The sequence below is a fragment of the Megalops cyprinoides genome, chromosome 10 (genome assembly GCF_013368585.1).
Source record: "Megalops cyprinoides isolate fMegCyp1 chromosome 10, fMegCyp1.pri, whole genome shotgun sequence".
In the NCBI taxonomy this organism is placed as follows: domain Eukaryota; kingdom Metazoa; phylum Chordata; class Actinopteri; order Elopiformes; family Megalopidae; genus Megalops; species Megalops cyprinoides.
In genome coordinates, this window is record NC_050592.1 from 14,956,962 (window position 1) to 14,983,181 (window position 26,220).

At 40.6% G+C, this 26,220-nt stretch overlaps 1 protein-coding gene across 2 annotated transcripts in view; it reads left to right on the forward strand.

Annotated features, from left to right (window-relative positions):
* LOC118784726 (thrombospondin type-1 domain-containing protein 7A) overlaps nt 1–26,220 on the forward strand; it is a 102,189-nt gene that overhangs the window by 30,115 nt on the left and 45,854 nt on the right. Inside the window, exons 2-6 of one of the 2 annotated variants that reach the window (XM_036539117.1) lie at nt 11,690–12,521; nt 15,588–15,836; nt 19,910–20,091; nt 22,007–22,075; nt 25,637–25,792. In XM_036539117.1, coding sequence (XP_036395010.1) covers nt 11,690–12,521; nt 15,588–15,836; nt 19,910–20,091; nt 22,007–22,075; nt 25,637–25,792 — 1,488 coding nt within the window. The remainder of the gene's footprint in view (nt 1–11,689; nt 12,522–15,587; nt 15,837–19,909; nt 20,092–22,006; nt 22,076–25,636; nt 25,793–26,220) is intronic. The other variant, XM_036539118.1, reaches the window with a different exon arrangement.

Sequence of the window (26,220 nt, forward strand, 5' to 3'; positions counted from 1 at the left end):
AATCAATCTTACAAAAATGGGATGCTAATTATATGACACAATAAGTTTTCAGAGCATCTAAATAAAATGAAATTTATGTTACACTAATGCGATACTTATTGTACAAATCAAAGTTTTTATGACTCAATTAAATTGAAAGAACAGTGCCTCCACGTTTTTCGTTGTCTTCGAGTTAAAAAAGAGTGAGGAGACAGTGAAAGCGATGGTATGGTCTTCTGAGGTCAGGAGCTTGTGTGGTGATCTGCATTGTGAGGAATATGAGAGGCTAATAGGGCATGAAAAAACATGCTGTTCTCCTGTAGTCACGCTCCAAAAAAGATGTGTTGAAAACATGGATCCAGTGGACAAATATTGTTTGAAGGATTAACTTTGCCCAGAGAAACCATGTGTCTGATGTTGGCAACATAATGATTCAGGATTACAATTGCCCCAGATCCTGAAACCTATCACAAAAATGTATCTTCCTCAATTTGAAATGTGTATGTGTGTGGACTGTTCTTAAAAACAAATCACCAAACAATAAACTTGTTGTGCGACATTTTTTTTTTCCGCTTAAGCTTGTAACAAGTGCAAAATGCAAAGGATTAGTGCCGCTGTGCTGGAACTCATTCTCTAGTTGGCCTAGATTTCGCTGTGTGCTGTATGTGGAGTGGGTGACAGCATGTCCTCCTGTGGAATTACACTTCCAGAGCTACTGCTGAATTCATGGACTTGAAACATCACAGTGCCCTGTCTTTCACACCGAGGTTATCGGATTTCTGTCCCCGGGAGTTCCTCTTTTTTTTTTTCTCTACACTCAGCTTAATCTGGTAATGGTCCTGAGCAAAGGTGATTACTTTTTTTCCAGGTGCTGATTTGATTACATTCAGCCAACCTTATGGGCTTCCCATCCCTCAAACACCTCTGCCCGCCTCCCCGGGCCCTGAGCTGAAGCTTGTCGGGGATGCATCCATCATCAGAGAGCTCGGCAGGCTGGCGTTTTTACCGTTTCATTCCCTTTCTTACCCTGCACGTTCGCTTTTCACACTGTCACCATCACATGGTCAAAATCCATGACCTAGAATTCTGATCGCAGGCCTACATTCTCAGCAAACTCTTGTGACGGAGACAGATGGTGGCACAGGGAGGAAGGTGGCTAAACCCTCCCAGGACCCATCATTGCCTCTCCCCAGCGCCCCACATATATCTGCGATATCCCATTCTGTGAGTTACATAGCCCTTTAAGTAGGAAGGAGATCAGAGCCCTCTTTACACCCACTTAAAAATGGGTTGGTCAATGGTGATGTGAGACCCAGGGAGAAGTGTGAGTCTGGACATAAAAAGCATTCATCAATCAGCTTTGTAGAGCCCATTGTGCTTGATATGTCTAGCTAAACACCTTCTGAATGGTTCATTCCCAAGTAAGTGCTGTACTGACTTTGAGCTGCCCAAGTATCCTTTAATAAACCAAAGTAACAGGTCATGAAGAATTCTGGGTTTATTTAATATACAGTATATTTTAAATTCATCATTTTTAGATAGCATCATGACGTCATTAGCAACTGAGATTAACCAAAAATATTTGAAATAACTTGCGTGAATTCATTCATTCATTCATTAAATTTAAAGAGGAATCAACTCCTCCTACCATGATAATAGCTGTATTTTCTTTTATGGGAAACATGCTGTATATAAAACTGTACGGTGATCAGCTGAACTGTTATGTATGCATAAATATATGTAATATTATTTATATATTTCATTGTATGTAATGAAACTGTAACAAGGGGGTTAGAGACCAGGTAAAACTTTTGTTCTCTCAGTGAGAACAGCAGTCTACAAATGTTTAAACTGTTGGTACATGCAACCATCAGAGATTGCTGCTTGCAACAGCAGTTGCATGAAAAAGTGTAGACTGCCCGTAACCATGTCTGTATGGTTGACTGGTTCACTGCCCAATGCCATGTATTCATTCTCAGCTTGGCAGCGCTGTTCACCTCTGGTGCTTATAAAGTGGCCCCAGAGTATGCTGTCCATTCTGCTGTAACACATTTCATGTTGTTTACCAGCCAGAGCCAATCACATAAAGCTGGCCAATCCGGGCCCTCAATGACTGATGCTTTTTATCTAAAGGGCAGGTTTGGTTCAGAAAGGTTCACTGCGCCCGTGCTCCTTAGGAGTGGTAAAAGCCTCGCTCTCCCTCCACCTCTGCGCCTCCCCTAGGGAGCTCTTTCATGGAAGAGCTTCTTCACATCCGGAAACGCACAACACTCTGGCTGTGTATTAATATTTACCACCACAGGCACCAAAGCCTGCTGCAAGTTTCGTATAACTTTGTTCTCTCCTTTTTGTATATTAATGATACATGTGCCAGAAATGAGTATGTCTACTTCCCTGTGTTTGGCACCTTGGTTATTTCAATGATTTTATATCTGTAACACTGACAGGAATACTAAAAAAAACATTCTTCAAAAAAATATTATTTTTGGTTTACAAAATGTACTCTCTTTGTACATACCTGTATGTATGTTCTTCCTGTGGTGTTCAAAGGTATAATCTTGCTTGAAGCACATTCCCAGGGAACCAGTAAGATAGAAATAATGAACTGAAATCAAATATCCACCCTTGCAATACATACACCAACCACATCAAATAAATTCATGTAGAATCACAGCTTCACATTTAGACTGTCCCTAAATGTGAATGCAGAGTAAATCTGCTCCTTTAGAACTGAAGAGAGGCACTCACTAATTGTTTTCTCACATGGCATATTTCTGTTCCCTGGCTGCGGAGAAATGGCATGGGAAACTGTGATCTATTCGTTTGCGTGAAATACTGTAATGTGATCTCACAGTGTATCTAATGCCGTGTAAGTGCACCAGATAGAGAGGCTGCTCTACCCTGGGAGTGATAGGCACTGGTTGGCCTGCTCATTTAAAAGCTTTTTCAGGCGTCCTGGTTCTTTTGAGATGCAGTGCTCAGGGCAGATTTGGACCTCCTCCAGGTGTTGTATCCATCTGATCCATCCATGCCTTGATTTTCCAAGATTCCAACAGCACACATCACTGTATATAGCTCCCGGCTTACTTTTTTTACCATGCATAGGTGTAGTATGTAATGTAAATATGAATCAGTTATATGAATGACATCATTCTGTGCATTATTCCCATCTCATTCCCACCAGAGTGGAAACACATGTGCAGAGCGGCTTTTGCGCATTCAGCCCTACACACAAGCTCCAGGGAGGAGAATGTTGGACTGATGAGGATAGGCGATTTTCACAGTACTAGTTGGGACCTGGCTTAGCAAGACTGAGCTGAGCTGTCCTGCGTGGTTCTGTGCTAGTGTAGAGGTTTGTCGGAACAATGGAGGTGACTGGACAGGGCTGGTGTGGTGGCCACTTGAGCTGGGAGCTGTCCTCTACATGCCCTTAACACACAATGGCTTTCAGAAAAACAAAATTGCTCTGTTTGACAGCTGTGACTGCTTTGCTGGCTTTTTTTTTTTTGCTGTCAAGAGCCCTTTAGTGAGGGGCTCCCGTTACTGTGGTATCTGCTCAGTCAGTGAGTGAGGGATGCTACCAATTCTAGGGTTGCTCCCTCCGGTCACGGCAAGAAACAATGTAAGAAAGACAAGGGACAAGGCAAAGGCATAGAAGAAAAACGAAAGGAGAATAAAATTCGGAGGCAGAAGTAATGTGCATATATTGCACTGTGTGTAAGGCGGGGCACTGCGTGCTCATTCTTCTGAAGCCTCGTCTGTGCTTTCCCGTGCTCCATTTCAAATCACCACTCACCATTAAAGAGCATTGTGTGGTGCCACAGATGGGACAAAGTCAATTACCGCCACCTTCGGACATTACTCTTCCAGCTTTACTGCCTGCTTTGACCAGCCGCTTGTTAGAAAAAATAGCTCCAGGCTGAGGCAGTGCTCTCTTTCTCCCTCCCTCTCTCTCTCTCTCTCTCTCTCTCTCTCTCTCTCTCTCTCTCTCTCTCTCTCCTGCACCTTTTTTTAAAACTCTCCTCTCCCCTCCTGTCCATCCCACCACCCTGAACTGAATTATGAAAGCGGCGAGGGTGTTCAGTGGACAGACACTCAGCGGGAGAGCCATCTCAATCCTGCTTCCATTACTCAAACGCCACCGGACACATCTACAGATGTTTTCTGTGGCACACGAGCGGTAACAATGATGTTCTGGAACAATCACATGCCTCTCCGTTTTGACACATATAAGAGGGTCTGTGAATCTTTCATAGATATGCAGTCAGGACTGAGGTTAAGCTCTTTGTCGACTCTTTGCCGAATGCAGTATGCGATATGAACGCGGCGTCTGATCCTCCCGGCTCACTTTGTGCTGCAATCGCGTGCCTGATTGTCTGGCTGAAGTGTGTGTTGCGGTGTCGGAATTGCTACATTTGTGCATTACTGTCATTGAAAATAAGCGGTTACCATGGTTACTGTGTTTTTTTATATTGTATTAAATGTATCTCATATGAAGGCTCTGGAGATCTGTTGCCACGTAGTTTAGTCATAACACTTAGGGTGTCTGTTATTGTACCGTGTGGGGGTGTTAAATCTGATTTCTGTTTGTGAATGGCAGCTACAGACAGCTTCTCCTTTTCTGTTGAGACATTTATGGTGCATTCTGCCACTTAATATAATTATTATTGGAAACACAATTTGAATACACCATATAGAGGAAGGCTAAGAATGTGCCTTGTGACCTTGAAATGTTTTGAAAAGTTAGAAAACAGATGGTCTCTGCCCTCTCCTAGAAACAGGCTTCAGTTTCTGAAAATCCTACTCCTACTCCTCCTACTGAGAGACATCCTTACTTCGGAGATGTCCCTCATCTAGTACATTCAGTGCTGTCATAGCAGTGCTATGAGTCATATCCAAGCCCATAGCTGTCACTTTGAAAACAAATATATGCATTTATCATAATCATTTTTTAAAAATCAAAACACTAAAGAGGTTTTATATTTTGGTGATTCCAGAGCGCTCTCTGAATTATTCAAAAGCTGGCCCATACTGTTCACATGAGAATGGAATTTAGGTTCTGTTTTGTAGCCATATCGACACATAAACATGTTTACATGGATTGCTTGGTTAGACTCAGATGCTGAGGAGTCTGAAATCAATATAAAGCTTTATGAAAAAATAGTATTTGGAACTCATTACAAAAGTTTATTTTTAAATCTTTCTTTTGTGGACATATCAAGCAGTCACAAAGTCAATTACCATTCTAAGGGTGATTTATAAATGCTTGGTACATTCAACTGAACGCTTTGACTGGGTCTTAGTTTACACACTGTATGGTGTAGCATGACAATCCTAATTAGCCATGTAATGTCTAATACAGCTTAGAAAAGACAGTATTCCTCTGCTTTTTACAGCTTCATCAGAGTTACATGAGCTTGAGCTCTTGCTGTCATGGCTGTTTCATGTGACAAGAAAAAAATGCACCTGAACTTGCACTCAATTACCTTTCCAGTAAATCCAATAATACAGAAATGGCTTTTCTGCTCAGCTAGTCATAACCGTTTCAAGTTACCAAAAGTGGTCTGCAATATTTGTGCTGCCACATTAATTTTCCTTGGTAAAATCATGTCTTTCTCAGATTGAAATAAAAAAAAGAAGGAAAAAAGAACAAAAACAGAAAATGCTCATTGGATGGGATCCTCTCCATTAGGGATAAAAGAATAAAAATGATTTTCAGCAGAGTTAAACATAGTAATGTCACCAGGGGAGGCTCTTAAAGACATGATGGAACTATTGTAGTAATAAACTCCATCTAATAGAATTCAGGTCAAGTGTGAGCAGAGGCGTATTAGTCAGTCGTTTGTAGCGTAGCGACACAGGGCTGAAGACACTAACTTCACCGAACACTAAAGTAATTATCCCAGAATGCTTTGCAGTTCAAAGTTTCCCTTCATACATTAAATGCTCTAGGCCTCTGCTTTCTCTTATCTCTTTAGGCATCTGTTCAAAATTTCATATTAAACCTGGACTGGGAAGAATACATGTGTGCAATTTTAAAAGGACATTCATTTGGAAGTAAAATGAGGGGACTGAAATGATGATTCGTGTTGCGAAGGAATTCTCAAGGATAGAGCATTGGTCCAAGGTTTATACTCTACCTATTTCATTCAGATGGTGGGAAGACCCCTTTCATATTCTATGGTTTCTGATTATTGACCTACATTGATTCAGCATCCCAGTTTACCCAGTTGGGTATATACATGCATGTTGTGTGCTTGTTGCATAGTCTTTAGGGAACTGTAGCTGGAACCAGAGAATTGCATATTCAAATTCCTAAAAGGGAACTGTTAGACAGGAGGCAGGTATTTAACTTGCATTGCTTCATTAAATATCCAGCTGTATAAATGAGGACTACTTAGTGCACAGTGAGAACTGTAAGTCACATTTGCTAAGCAAACGTACTATCTAACAACACTTCACACATGCCATACTAATAACAGTAGACAACAAAATACAGAAATTCACAAACTTTGACGTGGCATTTAAAATGATACATTTTACTCTTTTCTGTGGGGAGTTAAACACTGGTTTGTATTGTTTCTGACTGAATGATCAAGTAATTCCACATACTCCAAGCTCCGTTAAACTCCCTTTTTGTGAAAATCAGAGGAATTGTGGGGAGGCAGGTTCATTAATGAGGTGTGGACCTGGATGCCCTCCAGCTGAATCCTTCATTCTGACAGCTACCTCTGCCTGACTCCGCTCGTACACCTTGTGAACCTGAGGTGTTTCTCACAGTGGGGAAACATGGGTTTTCGTCAGGAAAATTCAGCTTTGACCTTGACAGCTCCTGCTGGAGATTAAGGGGGAGAAGAAACAAAAAAAAATGCAGTATCCGGATCAATAGCTTGTCATTGAATACGTGAACAAATGTTGTTTGACCCTTCAGATGACCCCTGATCTGGTGAGCTGGGTGCACATGACCCTGTGAAAGAGCTAAGGAGCTGTATGCACATTACATGAAATGCTGAATGAAAGATTGCTTTTAGTGAGTCTTTTTTATGGTTTTCAACAACACCCCCCTCTCTTTAGTTGCTACTCTTGCTGTTCTTGCAAGACAGCACTGTTCTTCATATTTACTCATGCCTAAAACAGGAATAAAAAGCATGATCCAACAAAAATATATATGTATTCAATTGTTTTTGCTTTGAAACTGTAAAAGCATTTACACTTTAATCTTAACAGTATTGCAGAGGACATCGTTCAAATAATCACAAATTAAATAATGAATGGACATTATGATTTAAAACGTGGAATAGTGGAGCTAAGGAGATGGTTTTGGGACACTGTTGTGAAAGGATATTTCTTAAGCTCATGGGACAGTGTGATAGAGCTCACAGTGAGAATATAATTACTGTGCATTGCTTTGTGGACATGCTTTCGCTCACTGGGCAGAAGGAAATTTTTAATTACCTACAGGATAGTACAGTGACATGCAAATGATGCAATCATTTTGCTGCTGAATGTGAGCCGATCACTGTCTGTAATGCATATAGAGAGGGTAATTCTAGCTTGTTTTTTTTTTCTTTTCTCATGCACAAGTATTGTTTGACACTTCACCAAAACAGAGAACAAGGCTAATAGTAGCTGTTTCAGGATTGCAACTGGAGGACAGATTGTGACGTGTATCTTTTAAGTTGTGTTACACTGCCTGGCCAAAAGAAAAGTTGCTGTTTGGATTTAAATAAGCAAATGATCTGGGGTTGCTTCAATTAGTCAGTCTAGGCACAGCAATGTTATGTGGCAATAAAATTAAGTCAGTCGAGTACCTGAATGTCCTGAAAGACCAGGTTAGCCCATCAATGGATTTTTTTTTTCCCCTGATGGCACGGCCACATTCCAGAACAACAATGCCAAGATTCATTGGGCTTAAATTGTGGAAGAGTGGTTCAGGGAGTATGAAGAATCATTTTCACACATGAATTGGCCACCACAGAGTCCTGACCTTAACCCCATTGAAAGTCTTTGGGATGTGCTGGAGAAGACTTACGGAATGGTTTGACTCTACCGTTGTCAATACAAGAGCTTGGCCAAAAATTAATGCAACTCTGGAAATAAATGCTGTGACGTTGCATAAGGTTGTCGAAACAATGCCACGGCGAATGCGTGCCGTAATCAAAGCTAAAGGCGGTCCAACCAAATATTAGAGTGTGCAACTTTTTTTCCGCCAGGCAGTGTAGTTACTCTAGACAGAAAAGAGCAATAATTGCTATTATGGAAACTGATGACAGTAACAGCACAGCAGTTGATGGTTTGGTTGAAAGCATAGATAGACACAATATGGCAATGTGAAACTGGGCATCATGAATCTGCCTTTACAGTTCTGTCTGAAGTTCCTGGCAGGAAGCAAATGACAATCCGCTGGTTTCCATTTCCATAGTAAACACTGGCACCAATCCACTGGCGTGTACCAAGGGAACAAGGGGAGACTTTAAAGAGGAATGCCATTATTGTTGGTAAAATGATTTTGCACAGATCTCATTTATTCTGACAAACAGCAGTGCAGATTAGCCCCAGGAAGGCTCCTGATATATTTTTCGCTCCCTCTCACAGCGGTTATCACAGATGCCTCATTTCTGACAGCTATTAAGTAAACCACATAATCTTATCTGTGAGCAATGGGTGTTTGGACATGTGCATATGTCTTAGAGGCAGAAATTTGCAAACCACTAGCTGTCATGTTGAGATGTGATGGTCTTTAAGAGACAGGTTAGATTTGAAAAAATCATTTAATAGTTTTATACACACACACACACACACACACACACACACATATATATTCTTTAAGACCATGCAAGTGGTTTGTGATTGATTTAAGAAGAAATAATAATTACAATAACATATGAAGCCAGTGTTTGTGGATTTACAGTGCATGGACCAAGCAGTGAAACAAACTGAGGCCAATTACAACAAGCACAGCAAGATCAGCAGCTGGGAGTGTCAATGAGGGTGCTAATGGGTTTTTGTATTAGGCCTTTGGGTCTAGCAAGCACATGACTTGAACAAGCCAATCACAGCTCTGCTTGTGTCAGACTGGAGTCTTTTCTCTCTCTAGTAATGAGGATGGCTGACCCATGGGGTAAATGCGGCACGTCCACGCCCACACTCTTGCCCGACTGCCAGGTAGCCCTAGGCGATGCACAAGCGAAATCAATTGGAGATGGGGGGGGAGCTGTCCAATTATTTTAGTTTTTTTGTCTTTATTATCGTTGTCCCATGGATAACCATGTCAGTTTGTGACATGATCATAAATTACGCTGAACACCAGCAGCGAGCTACATGATTGAATCACAATACTGCAGTCTCCCCAGGGTTGTTTAAGTTGTTAAGGGGTGATATGCAGCATGGAGTGATTAAAAAGGATGCAGTTTACATGGCAGAGAGTTATTAATGATTTTACAGCTTCATCTGAAGTCAGTCAACAGTACAACTGCTTATAGGCAATCTGTGAAGGTTTTTAAAACAAATAAGCACATGCACAATAATGACATGAGATGGAACAATTGGAAGCAAAGAAAAGAAATGGTCATGGATACTATTATACATACTTGTACATAGTAAGTACATATATACTGTATATTTTTTAACTGGTACTGGAGATGAGTAGGGATGGGCTTGCAGTAGTGTCTGTCTCTGGACAGTATTGATAAGTATTGATCTGCCCTTTTTGCCTGCAGATGTGGGTTAATTCTCCTGCTGTTTCAACAGTTGACATGTTTACTGCCTTGGATTGCTCTTTCATAATGGATCCATAAACTGCTCCTTAAAACAGCTAGTGTCCAGTCCGCTCTTAAAGCACTCAACGATCAGGTAGCTGTTGCAGAGATACCATCAATTGTCAAGCATTGTGTTATGATTAGATTAAATTTGTCTAGTGTGTTTGTACACTTAAATCTCTGAAGGCTGCAAGTGTAATGAAATTTACTTCAAAGTCTTTGAGTTCTTGGATGTTGTGGGGAAAAGCTATAAAACTAGCAGAAGGAAGTATATTAGCAATGCAAACGTAGAGACATCTTCTCATGTGCAGCCAGCCACAAGGCATTTTACCAGACATTTTTAAAGTGATCTAGTTAGAAAAATAGGAAAGTATATGTTAATATATTCAGGAAGCTGGAAATGAGACCAGAGAGTGCAACTATAGTAGTAGTTTTGTGCATGTGCTGAAAACGTTTGGGTTAGATTGAAAACAAACTTTGCAGATTAGCTACTAAAACTGTGTTAATGAGACTCCTTTCTAATGTTAGTCCAGAATCCTTGACGAGCTGGCCAGTCCATCTTTTGCAAGCTAACCTGGTTAACACTGGTGTTGTGAATTCTCCGCTAGAGAGGGACGGATTTGATTATTTACAGCACTGATCTGAGTGTAAGTGTTGTCAGTCTGCGAGTCTGGAAAACAGAGCCAGAAAGCTCTCGCAGCGTATTTAGGGTTTAATCTGCTGTCTCAGCTTCACTTTGATGCTTTGACCCATTTTTGTGAAGTATATCTGTATGTTTTAGGAGACTATGTCCGTGAGTTCTCCCTAAGCTAGGGGAGAAGGTTTTAGCAGACCAGCTAAACGGCCTTGACAGATACCATTCTAAAGGCAGGAGTGTTGCTTTGCATTTTCTCCTTTAAGGGAATACGCATTGAAGAAGGGAAATTTAAATGTTTAACCAATCTGGGTTTTGATAGGAAAGCACTGTATCTGCTGCAGCTTTTAGACTGTATGTAGATTTTAGCTGAATCATTGCATTCATTTGTGAACTTTGGGGAAGTAATCCGCTCAAAAAGTATATGAATTTGCATATGCTTTGCATGTATTTAATACTACTGTACCCAGGAAATATGTTCTTGTGGACCCTACCAATCATCATAGACAGCTGGTAAAAAGGTTTAAAATGAGGCTGTTGTCAACATACCATGCTGCTGTTTGAACAAATACCTTATAATTGCCCACAAGGAAATTTTGGGTGCATTTATTGAGAGGGCTTTGTGTTTCTGCACTTGTGTAGACATAGATGTTTGTTTAGATGTATGTGTAGAGAGGGTCCTGCGGGAACACATTTGCCAATTACATGCAAAGCCTATAAAAACACAGTATAAGCACTGGGCCAATCATGCATTCCCACTGGGGTCTCTTATTGACCTGGAATTAATCAACACACAAATGTATTTTAAATGCTAACAGGGATATTTCAGATGTATTTATTTAGAGGGTCATTTGTTTGTTTAGTTTTGGATAAAATTTGTGCTGTTTTTTTTTTCTGTTTGACTTCCTCTTATTTCATACTCATCCACAGAAATATTTGTGTTTTACATTACATTACATTCAAAGTAATGTTTAACTAATCTGGGCTTTGATTGGGAAGTACTGCATTTACAGGTTTTATACTGCATGTGGATTTTAGCTGAATGATTGCATTTATTCTTGAACATTGCATTCATTTTTGAACAACAAATTAGCATTATGAATTATGGTAGACATGTTAATCTGATGGGATTTTATCTGAATGATTGCATTTATTCTTGAACATTGCATTCATTTTTGAACAACAAATTAGCATTATGAATTATGGTAGACATGATAATCTGGTGGGAAACAAAAATTAGGATGTGAGTATGTGTTCTGTGTATGTTTAAAGCAACACCATAGCTCTCTATATGACACATGTTTCTGCCTCTCTGCAGGGCCCTGGGGGAGGTGTATGGGCAGTGAGTGTGGCCCGGGTGGGAGTCAGAGCCGGGCAGTGTGGTGCGCCCACATAGAGGGCTGGACCACCCTCCACACCAACTGTCCGCAGGCAAGACGTCCGGACAACCAGCAAAGCTGCTTCCGCGTGTGCGACTGGCACAAGGAGCTCTATGACTGGCAGCTGGGCGAGTGGGGCCCGTGCGTGCCAGTGTCCCTCAGGACATCCGGGGGGTACCGGCCCGCGGTGTGCACGCGGGGCGAGGAGGGCATCCAGACGCGGGAGGTTGGGTGCGTCCAAAAGGCCAACGGGACGCCCGCTGAGGACGTGATCTGCGAGTACTTTGAGCCCAAGCCTCGCCTGGAGCAGGCCTGCCTCATCCCCTGCCCCCAGGACTGCGTGGTGTCCGAGTTCTCCCCCTGGTCCGCCTGCACGAAGACCTGCGGGACGGGTCTGCAGAACCGCGTCCGCAGCGTCCTGGCCCCGCCCCTCTTCGGCGGCTCGTCCTGCCCCAACCTGACGGAGTTCCAGACGTGCCAGCCGGGCGCGTGCCAGGGCGAGGAGAGCATGTACAGCCTGAAGGTGGGGCCGTGGAGCGCCTGCTCACTCCCCCACGCCAGGCAGGCGCGGCAGGCCAAGCGCAGGAAGAACAAGGAGCGCGGCCGGGAGAAGGGCGGGGGGAAGGACCCCGAGACCCGGGAGCTTATCAAGAAGAAGCGCAATCGCAACAGGCAGAACCGGCAGGAGAGCAGGTTCTGGGACCTGCAAATTGGTTACCAGACCCGAGAGGTGACGTGTATGCACAGGAGTGGAAAACCTGCTGCGATCAGGTGAGCCTTATCTTTGTCGCCAGAGTTACCACACAACAGATGCTCCTGTTGGTCGTGGGATTTATACCTTGCAAATTATTAGCAAGAACTGGTATTGATAAGGCTAATTAGTAAAGGCTGAGCTATGGCAGTAGTATTAATGACAGTTCATTTCAAAATCATGCTGAAAATCCCATTCATTTAAATGAGTCAGCGCAAGTGAGGATTTCTTATGCGATTAAAGTGTTCTGAACCTCTTAATTATATAATTGTCTCATGATGGAACCATAAATTCTTGTTCATTAATGACAGCTAAAATGGTGCTGAAGCGCCAAGTAATATTTTGGGGTGTTTTTCTTCTTGCTGTCAGCGGGCTGACAGGCAGAAGAAGATGGTTATTTGCTGTGTCTTTGTCTCTGTCTTGCTGTCAATGCAATGGTGCACCCCCCCGTTTCTGATGTCTTCTCTTAATGGTGGAGATGACAAGTCTATTCTCACCACTACAGAATCCATGACATGACCAGAATATTAGTAAGCACTGCAGCAAACATGAAGTCTACTGTTACTGCTCAGCTGCAGCTGCATAATAAGAGCTTTTTGGCCACAATATTATTGGTCGCATGCAATGAAATAGAGGAAGGAGGATAGCAGACAAGTACAACCAACAGTTACAAAAATCTACTACTGCAGACTGCTGGAAAATTGTTGTTTGCAACAACATGAGTAAAAAGCCTTTCTGTGTGTTTTGTCTCTGGCGTAAGTATTTTCACATTTAATCAATTATGTACTAAATCTGTTCATTAGTTCGTTTTTGGTGCCAGATTTTCAGTAGTGGCGGAGATGTAATATTTCAAAGGAAGTATGAAAACAACTCACATGCCCTCTGGAGCATAAATATTAATCTTATGACTTGTTTATTTCTGGTTCTGAAATATTCATAGTTGTTTTTGACACTTCATAAAAGTGGAACAAACTTTTCCCCAAAGTGAAAGCTCACAGAATTTGGTCAATAGTTGTTTGAACATCATTTACGGTTCATTTTCCATTTTGTTTGAAGCACTCAGCTTCATTGGCAAATTCAACACAAGATCATTTTTCATACGCAATTTCAGTAGACAGAGGAAATTACTGATGTTGTCAAAGGCCTAGTGGTGTTCATTTGCAAATTAATGACTTGTTTGATTGTCTTTTGTAGTACCTTACACTTTACAGCTAGAAAACAAGTAGGCATTACAGTTAGATTATATTATAGTTATATGGTATCCGTATAGCTATGTTATGTTATGTTATGTTATGTTATAGTTATGATGGTACTATGGTGGCACTGTATCTCCATTGGAAAATCGATACAAACTACTGACAAACACCCAAAGACGTGTAATGCTCTGGAGGAGGATATTGTAAGATCATAATAGTTAACGATCACACCTAAAAATTCAAAATGTCTTTTGTATTAGATATATATAAAAATCAAGAAAAATTTGAAAAAAAAGAACAGCTTTCACTGTTCACTGTTGCTTTCAGTGTATTGCCTTTGTGTACAGAAGGTATTACAGGACCAGTCTAGACATATTTGCCAATTTCACGCAAAGCCTACAAAAAAACACAATATAAGCTCTGGGACTACACTGAACCAATCCTGCATTCCTGCTGGGGTCTCCATTCAGTTTTGACCAGACCTTGTCAACTATTCCATATTAGGGCCATGTAGGAAGTGTACAAGATGACAATTTTAATTGGGTAGCTTTAATTGCATTAAGTTAAATCTCATTTCCACAGGGTTTGTAAATAGTCTATTGCTAAATGTCACCAGCATGGCAAACAGCAAGCCTAGAGGCCAGCCTTCCAGCTGCATTAGTGCATGAATATCAAAATAGAAACGCATTGTTTGTGCCCTTCCATTTGTTATCAAGGACAGCTGAGCTGAACAGATTGCAAAATTCTAAACACTACAGTAATATTCTTAAAAGCAACTGCAATTAAGGTCAGGATTGGTTATTTTGAATACTCAAGCCATTTGTTAGTACATTTCACACCAAACAATTATGTAATACATGTCAACAGTATCACTGGTAGATTATTGATTTAAAGTATAAGTAGTATTATGTTTTTTTATCCTTATAAAAAGCCTAAGACATATCTGCTACAGGCACTGTATTTTTGATTCTCTGTGCTTGTGACATTATTGGTAAAATAGTGTTTACTCCCAGATTATTCATTGTTGTTGGCACAGCATAGCCACATTATGGTGTCAGCATTATGCCAGTTCAGCACCGTTTGAAAGATATCTATAAAACCTGATGGAAAATAAGATAAAACAAGAAATCTGTTTTAATGTATTTGTTGTTCACATAGGATGGAAGTACCTGAGGTAAGCGTAGCGGTGGTTTCTAAATGAAGCGGTGGAGAAGGGAGGCAATGTGTAATTATCTCTAATAGCTTGTCAGCTGTGCTGCTTGTAAGGACGAAGTGGAGTAGCAGGGAAAGTGACAGACAATTGTAAATTTAAAGCGTTCAGTGCCAAATTGCTGGTCATTTAAAGGATTTAAAGAGGCCTTGCTTTCACTATTTATAATTGTAGTTTTAGAAATGAAAAGGCTGATTGCTGTTCATGTGTGAAAGACAAAAACAATCACTAGGTTGCTAATAAGACTTGTATGGGTGCAGGACAAAAAAGGATCTAGGACATGGTCACTCTGGCTATGCAGGAGTTTAACAACACACCAGAGAATGGTGTTGTAGCATCTTTTTTTTTAAAGGAAGGTAACCATGGGTGTGACTTCTGTTTCACTTTCTTCTCTTTGCTTAAAATTGTCAGGAGTGTTTCAGCAATTGCTTGATTAATGAGCTGATCAATTGATAAAGTTACATTTGGTAATTGATTGATTGTTTGCTTTATTTGTTGGTGAGGTAGTCTGTTGAGCGATTGATTAATTGATTTGTTGATTAATACATTGGGCAGTGTATAGATTTGTTGAGCCATTTGTTGGACAGTTGATTGGTTGACCGATGGATTGATTTGCTGCATAGTAAATTGATTGATTGATTGATTGGGTAAAGTGTCAAACCATTCTTTCCCTGTCACAGCTTGTGTGCCCAGCAAACCCTCCCTGTGACCTTCCAGTCCTGTGTCCTCACCAAGGACTGTGAGCTGACTGAGTGGGCGGAATGGGGGCCCTGCTCCAAGGACTGCTACGACCCCAATGCCCCAAGCAGCACGCGCTCACGGACCCGAAGGGTGCAGCAGTTTCCTGTGGGGGGCGGGGCAGAGTGCCCTGCCCTGGAGGAGTCTGAACCTTGCACCCCTCAAGCAGACGGTCTTCCTCCCTGTGCCACGTAAGCAGCATAGTCGCATATTTGCTTTTAACCTTGTCGTAAAATCAGACTCCTTGCAGGGGGGTTTATTTTTTTAGGGGTATGCATACCTCGATGCATACACTTGAAACTTAATCACTGAAATCATAAATGTGTCATTCTTACCTTATCGTTAGTTACTTTGTTTTTATATCAGTTGAATGAAATCAAAAGATTTTGTTAAGTGCCCATAATAGGGGCTGTGGGTGGTGTGGCTTATATAGTATGTAGCGCCATTAGTTCTGAAAATAAACAGGATAGCTAATTACCACTTGAACCACATGCTTCCTCTCAACCTGCTGTTACTGATGAGTCTATTAATCTGCTTCTAAATGACAAGTTCATAGTTTTGACTTTCAACACACTTGACCGCAGACCACAATGAGGGAGCGCCAAGGATATACGGAGACATGTCCTTCTCAAGAACCAAGGGATTTTGCATGCACCAGAACCCCACTGCAAGGGGATATAAATTAAGCATGTATGAAACATTTCCAATATATAAAATCCTCTTAATATCAGGTCTCAATGAATTAATCTTTACATCATCTAGAATGCCTAAATGGTAGATGGTATTATGTCCCTGTCTCCAAGAGTAATTAATAATTACTTTTGGAGATGGGGACATTAATTATTAATTAAGTAATTATTATTTTTTGTTTTATTGTATTATTTTTTATGAATGTAATTACGTCTCCTTTTGCACTAAAACCTCACATCTTTCCTGACTGGTTTCAGCCTAACGCAATGTTACATACTGTAATTTGCACTGAAACCTCCCGCTATTCCCTAATTGGCCTCAGAGTACCTCAGATAATGTCTCAAGTGTTGAATGGTGAAAATGGAAAACATTCCATTGCTGCACACATTCTTGGGTCTGTGGAGGGCAGTTGCTGGAGGGCTGTGCAAGCTCTTATAAAAAATAATGATTTCCAATTTTATGCTTTGCAAGATGCACTGCACATACTAACGTGACCATAGTTAAAAACAGCTTTCCCTTACATCAAGCAGGCATCCAAAAATCTGCAAATATTACCATGAGGAAAAGCTGTTACACATTAAACTATTGCCATTACTAACTAACCGGCATATTGCTATTTTATGATTCTGACAAGCTGTGGGCATGTGTGCTGAGGCTGGCGAATCTTAGGATAAGTCAAAGATGGATGCTACATACTTAAAATAGCCTAGAAGTACACATAACCCAGGGAAAGGACAGCCACCCCAACTATAGAACAGGCATGTAAGCTGTCCAAGAAGTCTTTCAAGAGGTAGATAGGTGACGTTAATCCTCCTCTGGCAAGCTCTGCGAGTAAGGGAAGGAATAGAGGCTACACAGAACTTTTAGGTATTTGACAAGTTGTGACAGATGTCAAAGAGATGTATATATTTATTTTTGTTAATGCTATCAAGGTGCAGATCTTAAAAACACTTTGACATCATACTAAAACCTTCTGCATAGGCAGAATGTGGGATATTTAGGGATTAGGGACACATACATGAAGCTCAGTATGCTTCATGTATGTGTCAATGCACATGGCAAACATGCTACTCTCTGATGCTTGTGGTGTGAAATCAGGGTCAGCTCGAGAGCCTTGAACCCAAGAGAAGCAAAAGCTCCAATCTTTTACAGCATTTTAGAGAGACCATTGTAGTCACCTCGTCCCTTGTCTCTTACTGATACAGTGGCAACTGTGGCTCTGATATAATTACAAGACTGCCAATGATGTTAATGCATTGCATACGCCCATTTTCAGGATTGCTTACACATACTATGCTTAACAGGTTAGGTGATACAGGTGCAATTCATACTGATCACCTTGCATAAGGGTACAACAGCTGTACACCATCTGGGACCTGCAACCTTTCAGTTACAAGCACAGGTCCTTAAAACTACTACACCACACTATCACCCAGTGGTAATGGAAATCATGTTGTTTCTGTCTGCTGATGTGATATAGCGTTAGTAGAAATCCAACGCACATGGATGGCATGTGCAAAGCACATAGAAGGTGAGAACATATGGAGTTAGACTGAGATGAAGTAGCCCTGGAATTGGGCTGGTGCCAGACAGAGGGAGGTGACAAATGGAGCACTTCTGAAAAGGCGTCTGCGTCTGGTCTAATCTGATTCCCCACAGATGGCTGTTATTGATGGCATCATCCTTTTCCGAGTTTCGTCTCCGAGTGTTTCCCGTAACCATATGCGTGTCCTTTTCGCTCTGGTTTTAATGCATCTGCCGGAACTTCACAATTTCATCTGTGAATGTTTCCATGAAAGCATTTGCACTTGTTTCACAGACATTGACTAAACTTCCCATTTTACTGCTAATGACTCCATAGCGTGATACAGATAGGCAATACTATAATAATTTAACTTAATTTCCATTTGGCCAGGTACAGTACTACAGTGCTGTGTAGCAGACATGTCCACAACGCTTATGTCCTTAATGTAGAGTAACAATATTATTTTTAATCCATAAACAGCAATGTTTGGGGTCGAGTTTGGGGTCACTGAAACGTCCTGTTTACCCTATTTCTGCATAGTAACTCATTTCAAGTCTACAAGTATCCTAATTTATGGTACAGTGTATTTTAGGATTTTTAACTGAGCATCTTATCAGGCACGTACTTTGCCTATTCAAACATTTTATCACTTCACATTAAGCTGACAAGTTGCATTTTGTAAATGAATGTTAATATTAGAATCAAGAGGGCATTGTGATGGAAAAAAAAACAGAAATTTTGAAATTTTTCACACATTCATGGTCCTACATATGAGCCAAACCGATAATTTGTTCAGGTCGTTGGGAGGCTGATTGTGGAAACCTTTGAATGTGTGTGTCTCAGTGGCAAATTCCCAGTTGATCGAGAGATGGAACAATAGCCACTGTTCATGACAAGGCCTTGAGGTTGAATTTAGGAAGCTTTTAACTACTTTAATGATGGCATAAATCACCACCTCTGACCTTGGATTAGTGAAAGGGAACTGCCTCAGATAAATCACTGTACAGGGAGAATGTAATCCTTTTATTGGCCTGTAAAAAAATGTGTCTTTTAAGATTACCGTTCTCATCTATTTCCCTGACATGGTCCTTAGTAATAGGGCTTCTGTTTTTGCCGTTCTCTTCAAACTATATTTTGACAGTTCTGTGAAGAAACTATGTCTGAGTTTAGGTGGCTTGTAGGGTCAGAGCTCATCCTGATGTCTGTGGTCTGGAAACCACTTTGTGGTGTGTAAACCACTGTGGAACGACTGAACCCTCGCCCCCACAGGGTCAGGGCAAACAACCAAATCACAAGACTGCTGAAAGAGTTTCACGGAACCACAGTGTAATTACGAACACTACTACAGTGCAGTCGATAGTTGACATGACGAAGGTGATGTGTAATAATTTTACTGTTGCACTAGCAGTAGACATTTTGTCTCTTTTGACCAGTATAGCCCTGCAGTAATGCTCCAAGGCTTATGATTAATAATGCAAAACTATAAACTATTTACAAACAAGGAATCAAAGGGATCAAGGGGTCAGCTACTTCTTCAAATGTATTTTGGATGTATTGCCTAATTACCACTTGCCTTGAATTTTATGTATAGAATGAATGAATGTAACGAACGAATTAGTCATTTTTAAAGAAAATCCACATATTGAATCTGTATAAAAATAATAAACTCAAATGTAGCACTTTGCTTAAGGTTTCCAAATGCCTTTTGCTGCTGGGATATATCCAAGGGTACAGTATATATAATACACACTTACACAGTGATAGAAAATTTAAGCTTTTGTTAAAAAATAATATCTTATTTGTTGTGCCTTTTTGTAACTGTGTTTATATACCCCATGATATATCAACATCCAATTCACATATAAAAGCTACTATAATTATTCATTAAACTGTCAACACAAAAGAATCACAGACATCTGAGCCAAAAGTATGTTTTATATATAAACTCTTGGGTAGCACACCACTCTGATAAAGAAACAATGAAGGGAGACATCAGTACTGTAACAACTGTAATAAAATAAGGATGTGTTTATTGTGTCTCTCCACTAGTTACAGTTGGAGGACCACAGAATGGAGTGAATGTAGAGTGGACACGTTGCTAAGCCAACAGGACCGGCGTCGCGGCAACCAGACCGGTCTGTGCGGTGGCGGGATCCAGAGCAGGGAAGTCTACTGCGTGCAGGCCAACGCTGACCTGCTTTCCTACCTCAACAATCTCAAGGACAAAGAAGGTAACTCATATCTAAGTGGCCTTGTGGAAGTTTTAAGCCACCTCACAGTATATGAATGTCTGGCATCTTTATAGTGCCGAGTTTCACCACCAGTGAATTTTCCTTCTTTAGTTCAGTGACAGAACTGCAACTGTGTTAAAGTCACACCATTGGCATATGCTTCACCTTCCTCATTATTAATATTGTCACAAGAAATACCATTTGTCATGAAAAGGGTCCCAGAAATGCGGGGTAAGAAAAACATGCGTTTTCACATTTATGAAAAGGTCACATCAGCTTTTGGGTGCTACACTGAACGACAGGTGAGAGTGAATTTAATGCAGCGGATTCAGCTAAGCACTAAAAAAGGAGAAGATAGGATGCACTTGGGAATAAAGGGATTTCTTTCTAAACTGTGGCAGATATGCAAATGGTATCACTTGCTGGTGGCAATGAGCTGTACTCTTAATGTTGTCTCTGCTTTTGGATAAAGTCAAAATGATTAATGAAATTATAATGACACAGCACTGCGGTTTTGCTCCGTGTGTTTATTGTCTCTAATGGATGGTTCGTTATGTACAGAAACAAGAACTGTTCCTAACTGCATACATTATGCTTGCCAGTCTTGCTGACATAAACAAAGACTTAAAGTTATAGATGGTTATTGATATACTGGCATAAGTTTACTTGTAAATTCCTTACACATGATTGAGTGATGTAGCCTTTCATAGATGAAAAAATGGAAGCAGACAGGAAGAGGAGCAAATTGTTAATATGAAGCTGTCTGTTGTCATTGATTGCCATACAGCAGTGTGAATCTGGATTTGTGAGACAAGAAATAAGATAAGAAATTTGAAGAGATGGGAGTCAAATCATTGGAGCCGTTTGTTCGTGACCATTTTTTCCTCACCTGCATTTTTATGATCCATCCATGCAGTACCAATCATAACAACATTTCATGACACGCTGATCTATTACTCCGTCGCTTTCCATTTCAGCACCTGAATTATTTGTGTCACATTGTTGATTGACAGCAATCTCTTTATGCATACTACACAAATAATGGCCATGTGTGTTGGTCTTGTGCAATACTATAATTTATGTGTTCATTAAGACAGCATGTTAGGTTAATATAACACAATTCTGCCTTTCGCTCAGTAAATTTCCTTTTCGTAAAATTCCAGCGCATTTAAAAACGGACCCAGTGATTCCCTGTGTAGAGTTTTTCAAGACTTGTACAGACTTAACCTACTTTCCTCCTTTTATGTTCAAAAAGCCTTGGAGTGGAACATTTGAAGTTGCATGTTCTGCAGTACCTTACATGTTGAAAAATTAAAGATGAATGTGTGATTTAAAATGAAGCGAAGGAAACAGCACTGAGACCCCATATTACTTAGAGTCCCGACCGTGGTCAGGACAAGCAGCCGGCCTTATCGGCACGCGACAGGAAGGGTCCGTCAGGCGGTAATCTCTGTAGAGCGCTGCACGAGAGCTTATTAAAACACACAGCAACCGGCGCTCACATGCATAAACATGAGGACAGGGCTCAGAGAGGAAGTGCAGCATCGCTGGAGAAGGCAGCGCAGAGCGAGGCACAGAGGCGGGGCACAGCGAGAGGACAGAGAGCGGGTGGCGGCGCACCGCCCCACCTTGGGTGACTGAAGGTTGTTTGGGCTAACGAGAGGAGACAGATATCCGCCCCTCTGGGTGTCGTCCCGTCGGGTCACAGGGAGGAATGTTAGTCTTTTTGACACTCGGCGTCAATGAGCTCGATAAGGGATTGATGATCTTGATGGCCTCCAGTTGTGAAGAGCCTGGCCTGTTTGTGCTGTCTTGATGCTGTTTTCTCAGCCAATTCTTGCTAAATGTTTTACTTTTATACCTTTTTCATCCCCATGAGCGTAATGCTAAAGGCAGCGATTGCCTGTCGTTGCAGATGGTCAGCCCCAAAGCAAGGTGAAGCCTAGTGCTCCCCCCCTCCTTTCCATCTCATTCGAAATCACAGGTAGGTGTTGAACTTACATTGCTCTCTGGACTGCTTTTGACATATTGCAGCCTCCTGCAGAGTGCTGGCTTTCAACAGCCACTTATGTCTGACTCATATCAATGATACAGCTATCGGTCTCAGATAATTCTATTGTTTTATTATTATTATTATTATTATTATTATTATTATCATCATCATCATCTGGCCATTCTTCAAATATAGAGATTTAAATGCTCCCTGTGACCAATTGAGCATATCAAAAGTGTCCTTCATGAAACAGTGAATGTCCTCTACTTACCCCATATACATATGCCTTTAGTAGGATTATATGGCTGAATTTCCCCAAACTAGACCTATTTCCTGAAACCAATTTACTTGCAAATTTACAGCTTCAATGACATGCGTCCCAAAACAACCCGGTCATCTGTTTGACCGTTACATGATTTGCTTTTACTTTAGCTTAGCAAACCGCTCTTGTCACTATGCTTTAGAGGAACCAGCGGTGTCTTGGCTGGGTATGCAGGCTTTGGCATTTACGAGGATTTTCAACACTGGAAGGCGACAGCTTAGGATCTGTGACATGACAGACACTGACAGACAGGACAGAGCAGGGATTTCTCCTCTCCTCTCCTCTCCTTTCTCATCTCCTTCCTGTTTCGTCCCCTCCCCTACACTCTCCTTGCGCTCATTAAGCTGCTGAGCCCAAAAATAAGATGCAAAAATCCATCATGCCACCAATGAATATTCATTATTCATGCAGACATAATGCATGGAAAGTGTCTCATTCGCATAAATGCAGGTGCAAAGCAGTACATGTTCATCTACAGGGAGTGGTCCATACACTGTTTACTTGATGTCTGAGGTGAATGAAGCCTTCTCAGGCAAACCCATAAAATGGTCACATGCATAAAACATTTAAAAATGTGAAAATGGTAATGTTTCTCCTTTGTATCACCCCATGCTGGTTGAAACAAATGTATGTGTGTGCATGCATGTGTGCGTGTGAGTGTGTGTGTGTGTGTGCCTGTGTGCTAGAGTGATAGAGGTAAAATGCTCACACAGGAGATCCATAGGGGGTCCTTAGAGAGCTCATTACAATACATCTCTGAGTGTCATGTTGTGGAAGAAGATCATTGTTTTGCTCTGGGTAAACAACTGTAACTCAGGGCTATGGAGTCTGGGGGATTCATAATGACCAGTGCACATCTAAACACATATGTAAGTCATAGGATAAACTCCTTTCCAATTTGATGCACTCAGACACATATCATTAAAATATCTTACAAAACTATTTTTTTACTTTGGAATTCATATTTTTACAGATTTTTGTTTTATCATCTGTAGTTTCTCAATAGTTTGCACCCATGATAAGTAAGGATTTTTTCCTGAAGTCGTGGCATTTAAATATATTATTATTATTATTATTATTATTATTATTATTATTATTACAGTACAGTCTGTTGTGCATATTGTGTATGAAATGTCTATAGTTTGCAGTCTAGTTCAAACTTATGAGCTAAGAGCACAAGAGCAGAACCATTCAAGGACATGCTCAGCATAGTGTGTGAGAAGGTGAGAGTGTATGAGATTGAGTGCATGTGCACGTGCATGAAAAATGAATAGCACAATGTTAATACCTCTGGTGCACCCTGAGATGAAACAGTTGCATGTGATGGCGAAATCTGTAGTTCACCTCAGCGGGTCTCTGTGAGACAGAAAGCTGCGTTGTCCCGCCCATGTAAGTTTGAGGAGTTATTAATAATAATGTGGGGTAGAGACAGAGACCTGTGGGGGTCTGCTGTGACTCAGGGGTCCTAATTAGGGACACAAACCCCAGGGTAGGGGGTCCCCACCATCTGGCAGCCGAACACGACGCTCGCCGCCACAACAAGGTCAATCAGCACAGAGAGCTTTGTTAATCAGGCTGTGTTATAATGAGGAAGAAAATGAAAAGACTTTCAAAAGGAAATGGAAAAAAAAGAAAAAAAAAAACTTTCACAAGAAAATAAAGAAGTTTTCATGTTACCACTGTGCACTTCCCCTGCAAAATTTTCTGTAGAGAAAAATATTGTTGTGAAGTAAATACATATGAAATTATTATTATTTGATAAAACAATATGAGGCCTATAAAAAATAACCTGCTGTAGGGTTATTTTGTTAAGACATATGTACTTAGTACATCCAGGGATTCAAAGGGTCAGTGAGTATTGAATTAGACTTCATAGGTTTTGTTATAATACATTATTAGACACATATACATAGCTTAGGATGTAGGAGCAGAAATGTCCATGACATCATCTAGTTTTACTGTTAAGTTAATAATATTTAGACATTTGATTTGCCAAAAAAAAGACACTCCTTAGTAATTACAGTAATTAAATGAGTAAACAATTACAGCAGTAGGAAAATAGAATGACTCATGGAATGTTTCGGAATTGACTAATGCTAAGCTCTCTAGTTAGGTAACCTCATTTATTTACTGACTCCACTCACTTTTGTGAGATGAAATACTATTTGAGCCCTAACTTGCCAAGTGGTTTGAGGATATGGGATAACAAAAGCCTTGTTTTGTTGTTTCAGGGGAATTTATGGCTGTTACAAATCCGGCAATAAACAGACATCTGTGCTCTTACATTTCATGTTTCTAAATTTGAGACTTTACAACCGGGAAATGCAAAATCTGAAAATGAAACTGCATAGAATATTCATGAGTATAAACAACAGTGCTGTTCACTCCTTCAACTGTGCATTCATGCATCTTCAATGAGACACACTGCAGATGATTGCTCAATTTGCATCATGTGTAATAAATGATTGTACCTCATTGTATATATGACTGTATTATTCCCGATTTGCTATTACACAATCCATACCAGAGGATGAGACAGTGGGAACACAAGAGAAACACAAGTCAGGCAGGCTAACTAAAATAGGAAAAGCTGCACATGGCATTCATTCAAATTGCCGTGGCACTTTGCCCTTAACTTTGAGCAGATCTTACCTTTTGCAGGTCTTATACAAAGCTTTTCGTTCATTTCAGTGACTGCTGAATTTAGTAAATATGTGTATTAGGGAAGCTGAACACCTTATTCAAAGTTATAGACAAAGCACTGTAGCTCATTGGTTATACTTTTTAGACTGAATGTGTTCCTTTGTATTTGTAATAAAAGTCTGTGTTGTCTTAGTGTTTGTGTCAAGGAAGAAGTTACTCCATCTGGTTACTGACAAGTGTTCACCATTGTTTCTCGATCACCTGCATCTTACCAAAGCACACACCACTTTTAAACTCTGCAGATCATTACAGCTCTATGATAATATTTCAGCGCTACTCAGCTTGATACTTATTGTCTACTTATTTTCTTGTTTTTCTTATTGCTTATGTAATACAGTATGGATTTAATGTTTTATGTTTTTTATCTTTCATTCATGGACGTGTAAGTCACTCTGGTTAAAGATGTCTGCAGTTAAAATAAATAAAAAGGTTTGGTTATGATTTAACATAGATGTTAAACATCTGTCTATGACATCTATGACTTTACACAACCCAGTAACTGCATTTCCTCTTTTTTTTTTTTACAGCATCCCGTCCAGTAGACAACAAGCTGTGTTCAGGTCCTGTCCCAAACACCACCCAGCTGTGTCACATCACCTGTCCCATTGAGTGTGAGGTCTCCTCCTGGTCTGCCTGGGGTCCCTGTACATTTGAAAACTGTGATGAGCAAGTTGGAAAGAAAGGTAGGATGGTGTCTTAAAGGACTGGGTACATTGGTTATAAAAGATTAGATTGTGATTTATTTTTACTTGAATTTCCCTTTTCCCTATAGATGCTATGTATCTATGGTGACATTTTGATACAGTCTACAGTGTGTGATTTCCATTTAAAATGGAAAGCCATATCATTGTCTTCACGAACGTACAAAATGCTCTAAATATCATGTTTTTGGTTACGAATTTCATATTTATGGTTGGATTTACCTTATCTAATGTAGCATCCATGAAAGTGTGTTCCTTAATTTTTATTTGGATCAGGTTTTTAAGCATCATGTCCAATGGAATCTTTGGAAAAGTTTTAGAATACGTTTGAATTAAAAGGCTTCAGAGCTTTATCTCACTACTACGCTGCCCTGCTGTTTAAATGTGATTGGGCAGCCCCAGCTGTGCTT